General features: G+C 51.6%; 1 protein-coding gene across 2 annotated transcripts in view; it reads right to left on the bottom strand.

The window, feature by feature from the left end:
* The window catches only part of COL15A1 (collagen type XV alpha 1 chain), a 102,776-nt gene that overhangs the window by 64,081 nt on the left and 18,045 nt on the right, over positions 1-20,650 (bottom strand). For both annotated transcript variants that reach the window (XM_027615536.2, XM_027615537.2), the window contains exons 4-5: positions 1,916-2,463; positions 673-747 (exon numbers count right to left, since the gene is read on the bottom strand). In XM_027615536.2, coding sequence (XP_027471337.1) covers positions 673-747; positions 1,916-2,463 — 623 coding nt within the window. The remainder of the gene's footprint in view (positions 1-672; positions 748-1,915; positions 2,464-20,650) is intronic.

Raw genomic sequence — 20,650 nt, forward strand, 5'->3', positions numbered from 1 at the left:
AGAGAGCTCGGGTTTGAGGACCTCCCGGGTTCCAGTCACCCCTAGCTCTGTCACTGCCTCTGGGCGTGTAAGTGTGTGTGAGCAGCTTGAGGACAGAGACAGTTGCCAGTGTGTCTCATTATTTCCAGCATCCCCCAGGACTGTCACCTAGCAGGGACTCAGTAGATCCATAGATCCTGGGAGGGGGGAGGGAGGCAGAAGGGGAAGGGGGGCATGGAAGGACCCATCTTTCTTCCCTGCCTGCCACTCCATCCCCAACTTAGGAACAGATTCATTTGCCAAGCATAAAAGCTAAATTTAGGTTCGCTTTTATAGGAATTTACACTCATGCCTTAGAGTTTTAACTTTGATTTTAGAATCCTGACACCCTTTCTTGGCAGGAAGTCTGGAAATCAGGCCACGGACTGCCACAGCCACGGAAGAACCTAACACCTTAGAAGAAACGCAACCCACCCCCGCCCCCCCCCGCCCCCCCCAAAAGAGATGGCTGAAGCTCTTAAAAATGAATAAATAAATAAAGCCAAAAAGCCCAAAATAGGACTTGAGGCAGCGCTTGACAAGTTGAGAGATTTTAGAGACTCCATGACGTTGGGAAAGAGGAATTGCCTGGGCGTCCAGCCGTCCCGGGCCAACTGGCAGCTGGGGGCAGGGGCAGGGGAGATGGGGGCTCACCGAGGATTCTTCGGCTTCACACATCTCCTCAGGGATTCTGGGGTCAGGGTGGACGGTGAGCTGCTGTATGGAGCCCTGGGGGAAGAGCACAGGGTCAGAAGTCACCACTTGCTCGTCCACAGCATGACCACAAGTGGCAAGCATGATTGTCCTTGGAACGGAGACCAGGCCACCAAGAGAGAGGCCAGGTGTGAGAAATGTGCTGCCTGGGGCCATGACAAGGGAACAAGCCACCTCTTGGCCTGCTCTCATTTACAGGGCCCTCCTTGGGCCAATGTAATATGAGCTCCACCAGCTGGAGAAGCCCCTGGGGAGTACTGTGTTCAAAGCACAGACTCACAGCAGCTTCCTAACTGGTCCCAGGTCCCCAGCCTGTAAGTGGGTACCCTAGGATGCCTGTCTCCCCTCTCCCAGAAAGTGTCCTTCCCCTGTGGCTCGAAGCTCCTTGGCTGGCAGGCCTCATGTGAAGAAGAGTGGCCAGCCAGCCTCCCTGCCTCCACTCCCGCCTCCTCTCTCCACCCCCGACAGTTCGTTCTCCATGATGCTCCCAACGTGAGTGTGGAAAAATTGTAACTGGATTTTAACTTCTTCAGATTCACTCATCGTCTCCTGCTGTACTACAAGTAAACCCAAACTCTTCCCCCGCTACCATCCTGTATCAGTTAGCTAAGGTATATGTGTGCTGACTAGATGCGTAACTACAGTAACTTAGGGATTTTCTTAGAATGGCTTATTCCTAAAAGCCTGTTTTGACAGGAGAGTTAATTTTCTGCTATTTTTTCAGGGCACGTTGTCCAAAAGGAGAGAGAGAAACTACCTCTCCCTCTGGCCTTCTAGCTGCCTCCACCTTCGCAGAAATTACTTAAATGCACCTGGCACTCCTCTCCAAAGGTAAAAAATTGCTGAAGAAATAATAAACCTTCCTCCTTTTATAATGTCTTAAAATGCACAAAGAACTTTCACTCAGGCCATCCCACTTGACTCTACCACTCCATGGCGTAGGTTTGCTTATCATCGCCTACAGATAAGAAGACCCAGAGAAGATCAGAGAATCCATGCTCTAACATCATCAGGCTAAACTGAAAACAGGACTGAAATCTAGGTTTTGGGTCCCAGGAGTGCGGCTTTTCCCGCCGCACACACATGCCTCTCTGAGGCTATAAGAACAAAATAATAAGAGTAGTTGCTTGGGTTGGTTGCCCGGCGTCCAGGGGCCTCCCTGATCTGCAGGGCTTAGACTCACGGTGAATCTCTCCAGCCCCGTTGCTCCTGCATTGCCCACAAAGATTCCTGCACTGGGCTCAAAAGCCAAGGGCTGAGAGGACCGCTGGAAGGGGACGTGGCTGTGCTCCTCGCAGTCCACGAGGAGGATCACCTCCTCGCCCTGGACGACCACCGCAAAGCGGGTCCACCTGTGGGTCATCACGGGCACCAGGAAGGCAGCAGCCTCGTGAGACACGTGGGAGCCCGGCTCCGTGTAGTAGAGGATGACCCGCTGGCGGCCCTCCTCCACGCCCGAGAGCCGCAGGCCCAGGTAGATGATCTTCTGGAAGGCATCGGTGACAGCAAAGAGTACGCCGCCTCTGTCACTGCTGGGCTTCACCGTGACACTGATGGCAAAGTCCCTGAAGAAGGCAGGTGGGATGAGGGTCCTGGCCGGGCGGCCGACGTTGGCACCAGGCCCGAAGCTGTAGGCTGGGAAGCCACCATAGCCCGTGACAAAGGACACAGATGAGGGCAATGGCACACCGATGAGCTCCGTGAGGTCCAGGTGGCCCTGGGAAGCCGACTCTGCAGGGGAGGGAGACAGAGGCCATGGCTCACACATATATTCTCCTGTGCTTGGAAATGGGGAAGAAAGAAAAAGTCCCAAGTGAAATGGGATTCCTCAGACACCCCACTGTAGTTCCTTAATTACTAGTTCTCAAGCTTTTTCGACAATGACCCACAACAAGAAATGCATTTATATTGCAACCCAATAGGCCCGTGCAACCCAACAGGCCTGTTTCAATAAACATGTATCTGTAACATCAAAACAATGTTTCATAAAACATTATCTGCTTTCAGTACTCACCAGGCACTCTGATATTTTCCTTTTGGGAATTCTTTTCCTCTTTTTTTTTAATTTTTAAATTTTTTTAAAGATTTTATTTATTTATTTGACAGAGAGAGACATAGCGAGAGAGGGAACACAAGCAGGGGGAGTGGGAGAGGGAGAAGCAGGCTTCCCGCTGAGCAGGGAGCCCGATGTGGGGCTCGATCCCAGGACCCCGGGATCATGACCCAAGCCGAAGGCAGACGCTTAACTGACTGAGCCACCCAGGCGCCCCCTCTTTTCCTCTTTTATTTTATTAAAAGCATGCTGGAGGGGGTGCCTGGGTGGCTCAGTCAGTTAAGCGTCAGACTCTTGGTTTTGGCTCAGGTCATGATCTCAGCATCATGAGACTGAGCCCTGCGTTGGGCTCCATGCTCAGCGGGGAGTCTGCTTAGGATTCTCTCCCTCTCCCTCTCCCTCTGCCTCTGTCCACTCCCCTCAAATAAATGAATAGAATCTTTAAAAGCATGCTGGCAACGACCTACTAAATTGATTTCATTACCCACTAAAAAGTCCTGACCTGCAGTTTGGAAACATTTTTAAGTATGTCCTAGAATATTCGCAGACTATCTAAGGTTCTCCCATCAACTTACAGATTGTTCCTCGTTTCTTTCTATAAAACTGGGTAGGTTCGTTTTGTTTGTTTTGAATGAGGTCTACTGTTGAAGTGCCTCAGGGTATGGGGAAAAACTGGGACAAGGTGAAGTGTTCCCAGACCTCAGGGCAGTTGAAATTCACATCATCATCATCATGGACATTCCCTGAGTTCTTCTGCGTGGGGCCCTGCTCTAAACTCCTCACATACATTAGCGCATCTAACCCTCACAACTCTGTACCCTTAGCCTCATTTTACTTCAGGGAGAAGTTAAGAAATTTGCCCTGGTTCAAAGCCAGAGCATCTGACCCCAGAGCCTGAGCTCTTATCTGGCCGAAATCCTAGGGCTCCACTGTGGTGGCCGGCAAAGGCCCCCAGGCTCAGGAGCCTCAATCCGCCCAACCCTGGTACCCTGGGAGCAGGCTTCGGGCTGGCTCGCAGCGATGGGCACCCATTCCTGAGGAGGTGCCCAGGATGCCAGCAGTGAGACAGGAAGGCAGCTGTTGAGGACAGTAGACAGGACCCCTGCAGGCAGGACAATGATACTCAGGGCACCTTGGCCCCCGAAGTGAAGCCAGATCCTGAGGATCAGTCCAAGGAGGAGGGCTGGAGTGAGCGAGGGTCAGAATTGAGCAGGGTCCTTCCCCAGAGACCAAGGAGCACAGCAGACATTTGGTGACTACCTGGACGATGGCCAAAGGCCAGAGGACCCTGAGAGTCTGAGTGACCACAGGGGACCTGCGTTTGTGTCCGGAGAAGACCCAAGCCATTCAAGGGCACTGCAAGTAAAGCCCCATCTGACAAATCGAGGCTGCCTTCTAGTTTACCAACTTGTCCCTGTCTGACTGGACAACTAATTAGCCAGTGAGTCATTTCACAGCTCCAAGGCTGTGTCTCCCTCTATGTTATGGGCCCCACGAAAATGATTAAAGGAGACCATCCATGTAACCCTGGTAAATACGGTGGTAATGCAATAACCATTCACTACTTTTTCCTTTGATTACATCCACTCAACAAGCCCAAAAGGTTGATGGACAGGGGTTATCAACCGCACTGTGCTGACAAGGAGAGGGAGGCCAAGATGGGGGCCTGGACACCCTGCCTCTGTATCCCCTGAGCTCCCCACATAGAATAAAAATGACCGGGTTTTTCATACGTGGTTTTACTTCATCCTCACTGCAGCCCGGGATTAACTGCCATTCTCCCACCCTACAGATCAAGAACCAAGGCTCGGGAAGATGGAGTGACTCCCTGAGGTGACACGGTAAATGGCAGATGTTTTCAAGCCATGACTGGTCTGACCTCAGGTTGGTTCACTGCCTCAGTCTCTTAAGACAGGGGTCCCTCCCAGGGGTTCTGAAGGGAGCTCGACCTAGTCAGTCTGCCATGGGAATGACTCTTTAGCAGCACGAGGTGCAACTGAATTCTGGGTGGCCCAGAAACTCAAATTTTTTCCTGAAGGATGGGAGCGTGAGAGAAAGAGAGAGAGAGAGAGAGAGAGAGAGAGATGCCCTGACTCCAGAGCCCCTCCCCCAGCACCGCCAGAGGAGGCTGCACAACATCAGCAGCTAGCCTGTGTGTGCATATGCGTGTGTCACAAAGTTAGTACGAAATATTTAGGACCTACCGAAAAGCATAAATGATAATAGGAGACACATACTAAATGTTAAAATGGTCGATTTTATGTATTTATATTTTGGCCCATGATTTTAAAAAGGAGTAAATGAGAGGATTAAATGAAATAGTCTGAGGTGCGGCACCTGCTCAATCACGGTGGAAATCATCATCATCATCATCATCATCATCATCATCATCATCATCTTCAACGTTCAGGTTCTGAAAGGAATCTCAGAGGGCCCCTGATACAATCTCTACCAGAGATGTGGTCACCCCACACTGTCCAGCGTGGTAGCCATTAGCCATGCGTGGCTGTTGAGCACTTAAAATGTGGGTCACCCCAACTGAGCTGCGCTACAAGTGTACCTACGAATTGGATTTCAAAGACTTCATTTGGACAAAGGAACGTAAGATATCTCATTAATTGTGTGTCTATGGATTACATGAGGAAATGATAATTTGGGGAAATACTGGGTTAAACAGAATATATTATTAAAATAATTTCTGAAGAACATGATGAAGAACAGGCATGTGTCCACCCCTCTGCTGGAGAAAGTACTGATTCAGCTCTCGAACACTCTCCAGTCCCATTCCCCTGGCCACGCCGCAAAGGCAGCCTCTCTGAGGCATGCGGTGTGCATATTCCCAGGCATGTCTTTGTATGTTTGCTATATGAACATGGACGTGCCTGTGACAGGATGTGCTACCACTGTGCATGTCTCTAAACTTCGTGTCAGTGTTGGTATGCCGCGTGGACTCCTCTGACATTCTTTTTTTTCCCACTCGACATTGTATTTTGAAGGTTGACCTTTGTTGACGCGTGCGACTCTGGCTCTTTTACTTTCACAACAGTACTCTAGGGCATCAGGAAGTCATACAGAGTGGCTCACTTTTCTGTTGGTGGGAAGGGAGGTTTTCCTGACTATGCAAAACACTACCGCTGTGGACTTCTTACACACATCTCCTGGTGCTTACCTGGGGGGTGGGGGTAGTGCAATGACTGGATGCTGTGGGGCTATACACCTGCAAATTCACTGAACGCTGCTACAGTGTCGTCCGAAGCAGGACAAAGTCACCCGTGCTCACTTTTTTTTAATTGGGACATAAGTGATATATAACATTGTATAAGTTTAAGGTATACAATGTGTTGATCTGATCTATTGCTATATTGCAATACGATTACCACCACAGCTTTAGCTAACACCTCCATCAACATCACATAACTGACATTTCTTTTTTGGTGGTAAGAACATTTCAGATGCCGCTGTGCCCACCTGCAGCATATTCCTACCAACCTTCAGGGGAGGCAGGGAGATGAGCCATGGGAGCCGTCTGTGGGGCTTTTCAACTATAGCGATAATGTTTACTTCTGAAACTAAGCAATATTTACAAATATTCATTGTAGTATTGTTTATAAAACATGTCATGGAAAGTATTTCACAACATTTTAAGGAAAACAATTACCCACCCTCAACAAAAGAGCAAATCTGATCATGTTGGCGCTCTGCTGAGCAGCCTATGGCCACCCAGCCCAGGGCCCTGGGTCTGCAGTCAGCATGGGGGGTGGGGGGCGGCCGCTGCCTCCTGGCTTGAGAAGCCCTTGTGGTCCGACCCAGCTGCTCTCCCTGCTCCCCAGCAAGCCCCCTGCTGGGGCAGGTCCTCCCCTCTCCATAGCGAGTGCACTCCCCTCTGTCGCCCACCCCATCTCACCCGACCCAGAGAATCAGAGCTGATTCTCCATCCAATGCTTTTCCTCTCCAGTTTGCAGCTTGCATTAAAACAGGAATTAATTTTAAGTATGAGAAACCCCAGAAGGCACACATGAAAAGGTTGATAAATCTGGTTAAATTTAACTCCACCGAAATTCTTCAAGTTCCGCATAGCAACAAAAATTCCCAAACTGGTGTCAAATAAAATCCCAAACTGGACAAAAATATTTGCTGCATACATCACAGACAACAAACTAGTTACCTTACATACAACACAGGTGAGCAATAGCCCCATGGAAAAATGGGAGAAGAACAGGGAAAAAGAACTGTAAAAAAAAAAAAAAAATTAAAATGGCTCTTAAACATGTGAAAAGATACTCCACCTCACTCAGGAGAGAAATACAAGTTAAGGCTGTGAGGAGATACCATTTTCCCCTCTCAGACTGGCACACATCAGAATGTCAGACAGTATGCCGTCTCATGCGTTGCTCGTGGGACCACACACTGGTGTAATGTTTGTGGGAGGCTCTTTGACAATAGTTACCAAAATTACAAGTACACATAGGCCCTTTGATCCAGGAATTCTACTTCTGTGGATTCTTTAACAGATAAAGTTACATATGTGAAATATAAAGCATGTACAAGAATTTTCATTGCAGCATTGTTGAAAATGTATCTAGCCGTCCATCTTTGGGCATGGTTAAATAAATAATCAGTTTTGATATACCATGAAGCCTTTAAAAAGAGTGATTCCTTAGGTAATAATAGGAAACAATCAATAAGATGTGTTAAGTAAAAACAGACCCAAAAAAAGCATGCAGAACAGAATCAATATCAGTTAGAAATACATAGATTAATACATATTTCATATATACATATATAGATTTTAAAATATATATTGGATTATCTCTAGAAAGACACACAAGAAACTGGGACTAGAGATTGTCTCCAGGGAAGGGAGCCGGTAGGTGGGGAACATGAGACTTTCTTTTCTCTAGACACTCTTTTGTACTTTTCGAAATTTTGTACCATATACATGGTGTGAAAAAGACATTTACATATTTTAAAGACATTAACTCCTTCCATCCCCTTTTAGAAATTATAAGCCCTGCTCTTCTTGTTTGTCCTGACTCAGATATGGTCCGTCTGGGTATAGAAAGAAAGGGGTAGAAAGAAAGGGGACAAAAAGAGTGAAAAGGAAAGAAACAGAAATAAAAGCAAACACCCCACTGAGATTTTTCTCCCCTCCGGGTTTAAAGATAAAAACACAACCAAACCAACAGCCCCCTGCTGACAGCCCTGCTTTCTTCTTCCCTGATTCCAAGTGAAGGTCTTCCTCCTGGTCCAATCTCCCCCCTCCCAAGAAGAAAGGAAGCCCCTTTCTAGTGAGCCCCTCCAGCTTTGGAGAATGTGCCCTTCGACGGACAGTAAAGGGGCCAAGCTCTCATCCAGCCAGCAGCTCGTTCCCAAGTGGTGTCCCCAAGGCTTCAGGGACAGGTGAGGGTTCAGAGGACCTGGGGGCAGAGGCAGAGAGGCCAGGAAACCTGCTTAAACCAGCCCAGCACTGCCATGGCCGGTGCAGCCCAGGCTGCCACGTGGCAATTCTGGGAATCCTGTTATCCCCAGAGAATCCTGCTTAAAAAAAAAAAAAAAATCACAAGTCTATCCAACCTCCTTGTTTTATAGCTAGGAAGATGAGCGGTCAGGACGTTCTGTGACTATAAGCCACAGCCGGGAAGTGGCAGACGAGCAGAGGGCAAGGATGAACAGAGGGGAGGTGAGATTTGGTCCTGCTGTCCCAGCCTCTCTGGGCGCTGGTGGTGGGTTGGCCATCTGGAGAGTGGGCAGAGGAAGCCACGTGCAGAGGAGAATTCTTGGCATCGGGCAGAACTGGGTTTGGATCCAGACTTTGCCATTTACCAAGTGGGCAGCCTTTGGGTGGATGACTTAGCGGGGACGTGGGGACATTCAGCCCACCTCACATGTGGGGAGCAAATGAAACGAAGGGTGGGAAGTGTCAATGCTCAGCAAATGGTAGCAACTGGTGTTCTGTTTGACTGAAAGGTATAAGCTTAGCAAAAACCCAAGCCTGCAAAGAGGACCCTCCCTAAACGCCCCCTGCCCTCCTGCTGCCCAGGCCCCAGCTGTGTGAGGGAAGACAAATGCGCAGGAGCCTGGCCACAGGCCTTGTTTCCACTGGGTTGGCCACAGAGGGAGCCAAGCTACAATTTGCAGGAAGCCCAAGTCAGCCCAGCTCTGCTCTCAGCAACCCCTACCTCCCTCCAAACGCAGTGTCCCGCGGCGTGATGTGGTGGGGAGTGACCCCTGGCCTGGAGTGACCCACACTCAGGGTTGCACCCGGGCCTACTGGCTCATTTCCCCTTGGCTTCTGCAGGAGGGCCACCTGCTCAGGCGGCCACCAGGGAGGGGAGAGAAGCCAGGGAGCCAAGACAAACAGGCCCAGCAACTTGGTCCATAGGCTTGTCCTGGGATGGCTCTGTGCTGGGTGGGAAGTGGGAGGGTGGGGAATCACAGCTGGTGGGAACACATCCCACCATTGGGGGGGGGGCAAGATCGGAGGGGGCAGTCTGGCAGGGTCTGCTCCTGGAACTCTGGAACTCTCTGGCCTCAGGAACCTTGGGGCCCTTTGTGGGAGGGGGCCACACTTCTCCACAGAAATTAACACCTATTCTCACAGGACAGCTGTGTAACTCGAGTGAAATAATACATCTAAAATGCTTAGCCCACAGGAAGTGCCAGGATCAGAATCTGAGGCCCTGGTGAAGGTGAGTGAGATCAGGCTCAGGCTCCACATCTAACAAGGATCTCACTGCATGCTCGTCCATCACCTGGAGATCCAAGCTCCCTCCCATTCCCATGATGTTAGGTCCATGGGCCCAGGGAGCCCTCCAGGCATGAACACAGACATGGGGCCATGAGAGATGCCCAGGGAGGGATACAGGACTCTCCAGTTGAGTCCCAGCTCTGCCACTGACTCCATCTGTGCCCTTGGGCAAGCTGTTCTCCATCCCTGACCTCAGTTTTCCTATGTGCATATCAAGGTGTTAGATGAGATGGACTCTCAGAGCCATAGCCATATAGACATACTCTAGGAGTCTTCGCGGCCTTCCAAATACCTCCTGGGCCTGACCCTGACTTCAGTCTTCATCTCTCACTTCATTAATGCATAACAATAGCTTCATCTCCAATGGGGATTTCTCAACCCATTTTTCCAATCCACAAATTGATAACATTTATAAAGCCCCCACATTCTGCCTGTGCGCCACTGGGGATATGATACTGAATCTAGAATGCAGGCGCTCAAGAAGCTCATGATCTAGGCGTCTGGGTTAGCAGTCATCCATTCATGCTACTTACAAGCTCCAAAGCCTTCCATGGCTCCCTAGTGCCCACAGGATCAAATCAAAATTCCAGAGTAGACACCCTCTGCTTCATCTCTTCATTCACCCCCCCCACCCCCATCTCTGTCTCTGCTCAAGCTGTTCCTTCGATTCCTATCTTCTCAGAGCTGAATCATCTAGGAAGAGCCCCACCCTCCCACTTCCTGCCCTTGCTCAGCTGCACTCAAAGACACCAGGGCCCTCCTTCCACCCTATACACAGAACCACAGCGTCAATCCCTCTAAATACTCAAATCAGGGCTGGGCACAGAGCAGGCGCTCAGTGCCGTGGCCTGATGAAAGGGGGACAGACAGAGGCCCCTGTGCCTCTAGTCTTTGGCTCAGGCTCCTGAGCAGAGCTCTGGGCAGCCCCTCCCGAGGACACGGGGAGGAGGCATCAGACAGCTTTAGAGATGGACCAGGCAGAGGAAAATCTGAACAGTCAGTCAGTCACTGCAGGGTGCAACTTTCCTCCCAGGGGTCCAAAGCCAGTTTCCATGGAAACCAGGGCAGATTCCTAGCGATGAAGAAACAAACAAGACAGGGTTCAGGTTTTCCTTCCACACAGACGACTGCAACCTGGCCAGAGGAGGTGAAGCACGGGAACCCTTCCCTCTCCTCTTCGCAGCCACAGACTCCAGGACATCCGGCATCTCTCTTCCCCAGGCAAGCCTCGGTTTCTCCTTCTTTGTAATGGGCTGGTTCAGCCCTTCCATCTGTGGGGTGCTGAGGCAGTGCCTAGGGCTAGTCTGGGCTTTGGAGCCTTGCCTCCCTAGAGAACTGTATTTGGCTTTGCAAAGCTCCATCTCACAGATGATCATCTGGGACCTGCGCCCAGCGCTCGCGCTTGTTAGCATTTAAGGCCGGAAGGAGCTAAGGAGCGCTCCTCTGGCTCTAGGTCAACGAGGGCTGCCGAGAAGCCAGACAGGGAGGGAGGAGGCTGAGGACACCCCAGCATGGTGCTTGGCAGCGGCCCCCAGTGGCCACAAGGAGAACTGCGCCTCCGTGAAACCCAAGGAAGGCTTCCCAGGCTGCAGTTAGGAGGGACACTGCCTGTGCCTGGGGAAACTGGGAGGGCAGGGATGGCAACAACAGAACCAGAGTCAGAGGTCTGGGAGGGTCCCAAGAGAGCAGGCCTGAGGTCATGCAGGTTGATGTGGCCAAGCCAGGCCTAGAACTTAGATGCCTATCTCCTATCCTCACTTTTCCTGTGCTGGCTGCCTGGGAAAGCAAAAGGTGCCCCCCACATCTCTCATGCCTACCCGTGACTGTGAGGACCCATGGGACACTTTCATCAGCTTAAATGGGGACACAGGATTCCTTCAAGCTGGTTGGTGTATTTCACCGGAGACAGGGCTCAGGGGGTCCAGAGGACCCCGTGTTGTTGTGGCCTGGGGTTGGAGCCAGTAGGCTGAGGGAGTGCAGGTAAAGTGGAGGTGACTACCCTGGGAACCCCAGCAGGGCCCCTCTGCACTCAGGCTCTGGGGAGAAAGGAGTTCCCCAATACTTCTTTTGCTCCAGCAGCATAAACTGGGGAGCCTCAGAGAACCAAGTGTCCCTCCTCTTGCTCCTTCTCAGGCCATCCTGCCTGGGAGGGAGACATTCCTGCATCTTCTCAGGACTGTTCTTTCCCTTCCCTTTGGATACCGCTACAGGGACATGGCCCCCAAGGATTCTAGGTTATCAGTCAGACCTCCTCGCCCGTGGCTTCCCTTCCTCCCCCTTCCCCACAGAGAAAGGAAACTGGGGCCGCAGCAAGCCACAGGCTCTATGCGGGGAGAGTACGGCTCACCGTCTGGAGAAGGGGTTTCCCCCACCACATACCCACCAAAAGGCCACGTGCAAGGGTTCTGTGTGCACAGGTCCACTGTTGGGGAGTTTGTCCCTCTCGTGACAACCCTGACCACTGCTGGACAGTCTTTAGTCTTCAGACCTCTTTCTCCCGATGGACCGAGGCGGTCTCCCTTAGCTCGCACCCACCAGGCTGGGCCCTCCTCTGCACTCTGGGACCACACTCAAGTCAGCCTTGACTTCTGCATCAGGGCCTCTCAGAAGCATGGAGTGGGGGAGAGGGCTGGCCTGGGAGGCAGACTGTTAGTAGCTCAATGTATGATCTTGAGCAAGCCCTTCTCTTCTCTGGGCCTCAGGATGATGGTTTCCAGAGGCCCCTGCCAGGTCTGCGAGTCTCCAATCCTGCGTCCTTCTCATCTCCCATCTATTTTCCAGTTTCTCTAATCACTCCTCACCGTCCGTTCCTCCAGTGCACAGCCTTCAGGCCTGGAAGGAATGACTCCAGTAGAGAGCAGGACAAACCCAGCCCTTCCCAACAGACTTCCTCGTCATTGGGCAGCACAGCCTGGCCAGAGGCATGGAGTGCTGTGCCCAGGAAAATGTCACAACTCTGCCTGCGAGGAAGCATCGCCCCACCCAGGCTGGAGCCCGCAGAGGCTCCCGGCTCTACCTGACTCCCTTCCTGAGGAAAAGGAACACAACAGAATTCAGGCTGCATGGGATCCATCAGCACCCTGCAAAGATGCAAGAGGTTCTTAGCGAAACCTGCCACCCAATGCATTCCTTAGAAAAATAACCATTTTCCTGCCGGGGCGGGGGTGGGGCGGGGAATCCTGGATCAACTTAGAAAGGAGACCTGGGCTTGGCAACAATCAAAGACCTCATTTTTCTGAATTACAGAAGAGCATTTTTCTACATGTAAACTTAGAACGCCTCCTTCCCTTTTCCGGTTTTCATATATAGCATAGGAATTTTCATGCTCAATGAAGTTACTGTGTGAGCTCTCCTCCCTCTCTTTCTCTTGCTTTCTTGCTCTCTCAGGCCTTTGGCCTAAACCGAGAGAAGGGTGGCTTTGAAGGTGCCTGGATGTGGGTGGAGACGGACCAGGTGTGGGCCTGTGGCCTGCCTGCCCCGCCCACCCGGCAGGAAGGAGAAGTCGTCCCCCACCCAGCACCCTCTCCGGCTTCCAGAGCATCCCCTTGCCTGAGCACCCCCCACCAGAGGGGAGGCAAGGCATGATTCCTCTCTCCTTTCAAAGAGGAGGAGATCAAGCCCCAACCTTACTGGAAGCCCCAGTGCAGGAACCAGCACTGAAGACTCGACGCTGGGCTCTGCCCATCACAAGCCATGGCCTCCTGGGCTGCCCTTGGGACTCCTCCGGGTGCAGCTGCACATCTTTGTGTCCCCACAGCCCCCACCCATCCCTCACCCAAACAGCCTCATCTCTCTGCATTCTGGTGGTGTGTCCCCTTCCCTCTCTGATATGATGACACATGAGCTTCTGGGCATAGACCATGGGGACCCCTCTCAGTCCCCAGGGCTGGCAGAGCCTGGCAAGGATGATCAGTGAATGAAGACAAGAAAGAAGAACGTCAGCAGCTAAGATTTACCGTGGGCTTGCTGCATGACAGGCATGGTTCAATGAGCTTTCCATGAATCATTTCATCTTCCTACAGACTCTCTATGAGGTAGATAATATTATTAGCCCCATTTTACAGGTTAGAAAACAGGCTTGGAGAAGTTCATCACCACTTCAAGGCTATGAGGACAATAAATGATTAAAGTCAGGATTCAAATCAGAATGGGTGGTACAGCATGGTGTGAAGGTTCCAGTCCTACCCACACAGCACAGTCACCCAGGGAGCTTTTAAAAACAGAGGTCTGCCCCTCGTGCCTGGCCCTGGGGACCCCAGTGTCTTCCAGGGTCTAGCCTGGGTAAGTCTGATGCCCTCTCCCAGGGGGCAGCCACAGGTAAGGGTTACTCCTCTCCCCAACCCCAGGCTTGGCTATCAGGCAGACCTTGGCTATCTGGCAAACGGGTGTATGGCCTTGCGAAGGCGACTTCACTCCTCTGAGCTGTACGGAGGGGCAGCAACAGAAACTGGCTCACAGAGTCATCATGCGAATGGACAACACAATGAGGACCGTGCCTGGCAGAGGGCTGACACGTCTGAAAACTCAGGACCCACTGTGGGTCCTAGCTAACTTGACTGGGCCAACTCTGGGAGCAGTACTCCCATGCTCTCGCCAGCCAGCCTCCAACTGTTAGCCATTAAAGAATTAATAATATAATTGGATAAGTCGGCCCAGCAACTAAGGAACTGAAGAGTTTAGCCTGGAGAGAATATATGATGACTCCTTCATTCTGTGACCCAGGTCTGCTCACTACCTCCTCCTACGCGTGTGTGCACGTGCACACACACACACTCTCTCTCTCTCTCTCTCTCTCTAACCCCTTGGACTAGGCAGAAATCAGCTCCGGCGCAAGAGCCATGTGCAAGCCTCAGGAAGCATGCCGTGGGTCTTGTGTCTTGCTGCAGTGAGGGTCTTTTCCAAACCTGTTCCAGAAACCAGGGACCACGTGTACCAGTGCCGCGTGAAGGCCAGCAGGTGTGGGCAGGCGGGAGCATCTGGGAAGAGTTTTCTAGTCAACTCTTCTCGACGTATGGACCTTCCTTTTCCATTTGGGGAACAAAGACTCTTTGAGTGTGATGAGGGCCTTGAATCCCGAGGATGACATCAACTGTAATGAGTCATCACTCCCAGCAGGCAGCTCTGGAGGACTCGGCTCAGGGTGCCGTGAGGAAAACTCATGGAAAACGAGCATGGGGGGGACAGGGCCTGTCGGGGGCACCTGAGGGGCACCAGATGGGAGCATGCAGCCACCTGCTATGAGTGGGCACCCTGCAACCCGCAGCTCCTGAAAACTGCCAGGCTTGGCACCAGATGGAGACAAGGAACCAAGAGCCGGAGGCCAGGCAGGGTCAGGGTAGACATCTGGACCAGAGGGTTTCAAACTGCATTCCCCAGGGCCAGAGGTGGGGCTCAGGGGAGGGAGTGTACAGAGGGGGCTGCCAGCTGGAGGAGGCAGATGAAGGAGGAGAAAGCCTGCCCGTGGGGCCCCTAACACACACACACACACACACACAGCCACACACACAGCCACACGGACGCTCACACGCACACACAAGCACTCTCACACACAGATGCATCTATTCATACACACACGTTCACACACGGACACATACACCCACTCTGACACCTTCACTCACACTCATCCCCTATACACACTCATGGAGTCACATGCACACTCATCTGCTCATACACTCACACACTCACACGTTCATTTGCAGATACTCTATCACACACTAACACATATTCACACACACTCACCCACCGTCACACGCACACTTGCACCAAAGCAACTCAGACTTCATTTGTTTCACATATTCGTGTGATTTGTTCCAATCACAGCCTCATTTGAAGAAAGGGTTCAGCAGCTAAAAACCAACCAACTAACCCCAAACCCCACTATCAAAAGTCTTCCATGTTACTGATGTTCACGAGGGAGCACTGCAAGGGAAGCTGTTGGCCGAGGGGACCACGGAGAGTCTGCAGCCAACTCTTTCTTCTCCAGCTACCTCTTTAAGGGTTTGGAGACCTTTGCCTACATCCTACACACAGGGTTTCGGTTTCTCTCGTGTGGTTACCTTTTCTGAATTTCCCCCCTCATCAGTAAAACCTTCTCAGAATGTCAGATTTGGGTCATGTCTTCACAAAGCATTGAACCCAACTGACTCATTTTCTTAGAAGCAATGCTAGAAATGGTTGATCAATGAATATGAACAGCTGACCTGTACAGGTGATTCTTGGCATAGAGCCTGGCACAGGTAGGCGCCCCATAAAGGCCAGTTTCAGGAACGTAAGAGTGCATTTCTGCGTAACGATAGCTCATGTGTATTGAGCCCTCACTGTGTCCTGGGTGCAAGTGCTTTACCCGCATGGCAGTGGTTCTCAGCTCTGGCTACCCAGTGGAATCACTGGGGAGCTTTTCAAAAATGCTACTGCCCATGCCTCACTCCAAGACAGTTTGATTCAGATGGTCTAAGCGTGGCCTGGGCTAGTGAAGTTGCAAAAGATGATACTCATTCACAGCCCCTGAGTTGTATTTTTTTTTTCAAGATTTTATTTGAGAGAGAGAGCACGCATGTGCAGGAGGAACAGAGTGAGAGAGAGAGAGAGAGAGAGGGAGAGAGAGAGAATCTCAAGCAGACTCCATGCTCAGCATGGAGGCCGACATGGGGCTGGATCCCAGGACCCTGAGATGATGACCTGAGCCGAAATCAAGAGCCAAACACTTAACCACCTGAGTCACCCAGGCGCCCCAACACAGCTCCCGAGTTCTTCACGACAATCCCTCTTATTGTTCCCAATCTACAGATGTGGGAACAGAGGAATGGAGCAGTTAAATAACTTGCCCAAGGGCACACAGCTATCAGGTCCCCAAAACGGTGACTTTAAACCTTCATTCTGTCAGATGTGAGTTGAGTCTCCATCTGCTCCTTTCCAGGAATGTCACTTCAATCCAAGGCTGCCCCACTCCAGGGAGCACCCCCTGTTTAGCCCTCAGCGATCTTGGGCCCATCTGCCTCTCTATCTCCATTGCCCTGACAGCCCCTCCCCATTGCTCTTAGGATCAACACAGCCTCTCCCTACCAGTCACCAGGAAGAGGGCTCTTCTGCCAGCCAGAGACAGTCTCTCCTGGGCTTCATCTTCTGAGCAGATCTGGGAGGGCCACATCTCTTATCTTGGCTGGCTGGACATATTTTCAGAGCTGGGAGAAGGATCTCCAAGCAGCACAGTGTTGGGGAGAAAGACAGCTCTGGCTTCAAATCCCAGCTCTGCATTTAAAAGTTGTGCAACTTTGGACAAAACACTTCCCTTCTCTGAGCCTCAGGCTCTAAATCCATAACATAGGAATGATGTCACCTACTGCAGGAAAGAGTTTGGAGAATGACCTGGGATAGATAACAGATATAAAATACTGAGCGGAGGGCCTAGCAAACTCAGACATTTAGTAGAGCATATTGGTTGTGGGTATTGCTATTATTATCAATGACATAAGCTTTCCTTCCTCTCCCCTGAACTACTGTAATTGCCATGAAAGGCAGCGTTGAGCAACTTTCCCTCTGGGTCTCAGTTTTCTCACCAGCAGATAGGGTGATACTGCTTCCTTCCCTAGGTTGCAGAGGAGGCCACATGTGGCTCTGAATGGGCAAATGCTTTGTCAAGTGCAGCCTACTCAGGTGTAAGGAACAATTTATAAGGACAGAGGGCTCCAAACAGGTGTCTGGGAGCTGAGAGTGCTGTTTTTCTCAGATTAGTGAAATCTGAAGTGCGGCCAGCGTCACTTCAGAAGCAGAACTCCCTGCCCCAGGCTGGGAATGGCCTGAGTACCATGGGGCCAGTGCAGAAGAGCTGGAGCCTGGAAACTGGTTTAGCAGCCCCCTCAGTCCGCGCCCCCCGCCGCCGCCACCCCAGGGCAGGAAGCTGGGGTCAGGCCTAACTGCAGCTGCTAGAGGAAACAACAACTAAACACGAATAATGACCACGTTCACCGCAGCAGGTGGAATGATGGCCCTCCAAAAAGGTATGTCCACGTCCTAGTTCCCGGAACCTGTGAGTGTGACCTTATTCGGAAGAAGGGTCTTTCACAGATATATTTAAATTAAGGGCCTTGAAATGAAGAGATCATCCTAGATTATCCAGGTATGCCTTAAATCCAATGACAAGTGTCCTTACAAGAGACACACGGGGGAGCGCAGACAGACAAAAGGGAGGAGACACTGTGACCACGGAGGCAGAGCTTGGAGGGAGGCCACCGCAAGTCGAGGAATGCCAGTAGCCAGCAGAAGCCGAAGACGGCCAGGAAGGATCCGCCCCTGTGGCCTCCAGAGGGGGTGCGGCCCTGCTAACACCTTGATTCTGGACTTCTTGCCTCCAGAACTTTACAAGAACAAATTTCTGTTGTTTGGAGCCACCCGATTTGCAGCATTTTGTGACAGTGGCCAAGGAAACGCATACATTCGCTGAATGCTTACTCTGTGCCAAGTGGGACCTGGATGGGGTCATTCCGTGCTCACAGTAGCCCGGATTATAGATGAGGAGACTGAAGCGTGGAGGCATGGGTTCACACAGATGGTAAGTGACAGAGACAAGATCCGGACCCAGATAGCCTGGGTTCAAGCCCCATAGCCCATCTGCTTAACCATGACACTGATGGTTCTCAAAGTGTGGTTCCTGGGCCAGCAGCAACAGCATCACCTGGGAACCCAGAGCTACAAAACCTCAGGCTCTCCTCCAGACCTAAGGAATCAGAAACTCTGCAGCAAAGGTCCGCATCTATGTTTGGACCATCACCCTCAGGTTGGTGACACCTGTCGTACACAGTGCTGGTGGAGGCTAAGGTTGTGGCCTAAGGCTGAAACAGAGGCCAATGGCGGGGAACCACAGAGAAGGAGATGTGAGTAGACAGCCAGCAGCAGAGAAGTCCGCTGCAGGGCTAGGACCCAGACATAGGGTTGGGCAGGACTCCAGCTGCTTCCACAGGGCGACAGACCTGGGCAGGGCCCCAGCCGGCCTTGATGAGCTGCAAATGAGTGACTTCCTAGCCAGGCCAATGGAATGCTGAATCCCCTGAGCGATTAGATCCCACTGATTGACAACAGGAGGGCCTCAGGGCCTGGAGTGAGGTGGCCAAGTGGCCCCAGGCTGGAGGTAAGTGGATACAGGGAGGATTCTGCAGCCAGAAGTAAGCTGATGGCCTCCAGTGGAGCTAGTACCCAGGGAAAGCCTGTCCTGAGCAGAAGGAGCCCATGCCTTCCAGAGGGGGTGGCGACAGCTACGTGCCTTGCCTCCCCCACCTTCCCCTTGCCCTGCACTTGGCTTAAGGGGCCTGAAGACACCCAGGGAAGTCCACTTCAGCCACACTGGGAAGCTGGGCCTCAGAGCCCACTCCTTCTGGACGACTACAAATGAGTCACCCCATCTTGCCAAGAAATCTTCCCTGGGTGAGTTTCTCAGGAAGCTCCAATTTCTCACTACTCTGTTAGTATCTGTTTACTTGCCTATGTCTCCCACCGGCTTATGAGCCCTTCAGGGTACAGACATCAGGTTCTGGCTTTATTTCTGTATCTTCCAACTTCACCCACCCCTCTAGCATGGGACCTTGCCCGGGATAAGTAAAAACTGAGCATGGACAGATGGACGGATGGATGGACAGACGGATGGACAAATAATGCACATGTGTGACTGAATGAATGGGCTCAGTGGATTCTGGACGAGAGTGATTGCATGCTTGCCCTAATATCTCATGTTGATTGTCATCAATCAAAAGAATTCTGATGAATGCCAGCTGTTGTCATAGTAATCCCACAAGCACCATTAGCTCAATATGCACCTAATAGCCTGGCTCTCATCTGATCCCCACTGCTGAGATATAATGGAATATTATTAATATTACAAAGGCTTGATGTTAACTTTTGTGAGGGCTGCAGTCTTCCATGCTTTTGGCTGACCCTTAAGCAAGAGGGCTTTGAATGACCAGTCTTCTGCAAAATTCCTGCCCTTGGCTCTCACCCACTGACTGAGCTGGGAGTACCTCCCTTAAACACACTGGCCTCTCAGACTTCAGACTAAATTCCAGCCACCCCCACTTTCCCCCTCCCTGAAACGAGGGTCTGGGTGGAGGACATGAGCGACACATGCCTCCCCTTCTCTCTTACAAACTGTTAGGGTCTTGAAGTTGGGCTGGAGGCCTTGGGGAAGTTGCTCATAGACCGTCTGGTTATCCGACATGAACTGGGGCCACTGGACAAGTGGGGTGGGATGGGGCAGTCCAGCCCTCCGCGCCCGGGGGGGGGGGAGGGAAAGATTCCTGCTCCTGGCTGCATCCCCTACCCCCACCCTCACCCCCACCCAGGAAATAAGGCACTGGGTGGGAGGGGCACCAAGCGGTGGGAGGAGCTTGACAGACTTACAATTCTGGAGCTTTCTAAGTCTTTCTCTAAGTGAGGCATATCCTCAGGTGTTTCTTGAGTTTTTTGGCATGGGTGACACCACCTGGTCAGTAAAATCTCTTCAAGAGTTGCTATCCACACAAGGCTTCAGTTAACATGCTAAGGATTGTGGAACCTTATATAGCATGGGGGTACCCAAATCTGAAGTCGGTGAACGAAGTTCAACAAGAGTTGCTATCCACATACCTCAATCCAGCCATCATTTACATTAGCCCAGCCCCAGTGCAGCCACAAGGGGAGAGTGGATCCTGGACGGATCTTTCCTTTCACTCTATCCTGGTCCCAGTCGAGGGTTCTGGCCTAGCCTACAACCAGCGTCCCGTGGCTGAGCTGGTCCAAACTTGGCTCTGAGGTAGACTCTGGGGGATGGAGAGGATGCAGCAGCTGGTCCCCAAGTAGCTCTCAGCCTAGTAGAGGGGACAAGACCCCAACGCAGAGCCCCACTACAGGTGGCTTGAACTGGAGGCTTTGCACAGGTGAACGTGGTGGCGGGAGCAGAGCACAGGCTAACCCACTGTAAGGAAAACGAGGGGTATGTGAGTGGTTCCAGGGGAGTGGAGGAAGGGACCCTTAGATAACCTCTGCCATTAGAGCAGAAAGGGAAGATTTACAAATCCAGGGAAACACAGATGTAGAAGTGTTAAAGTGACATGCAGTAGCTCACTTAATCTCAGGACAATTTGGTAAGGTGG

The sequence above is a fragment of the Zalophus californianus genome, chromosome 13 (genome assembly GCF_009762305.2).
Source record: "Zalophus californianus isolate mZalCal1 chromosome 13, mZalCal1.pri.v2, whole genome shotgun sequence".
NCBI classification, from domain to species: domain Eukaryota; kingdom Metazoa; phylum Chordata; class Mammalia; order Carnivora; family Otariidae; genus Zalophus; species Zalophus californianus.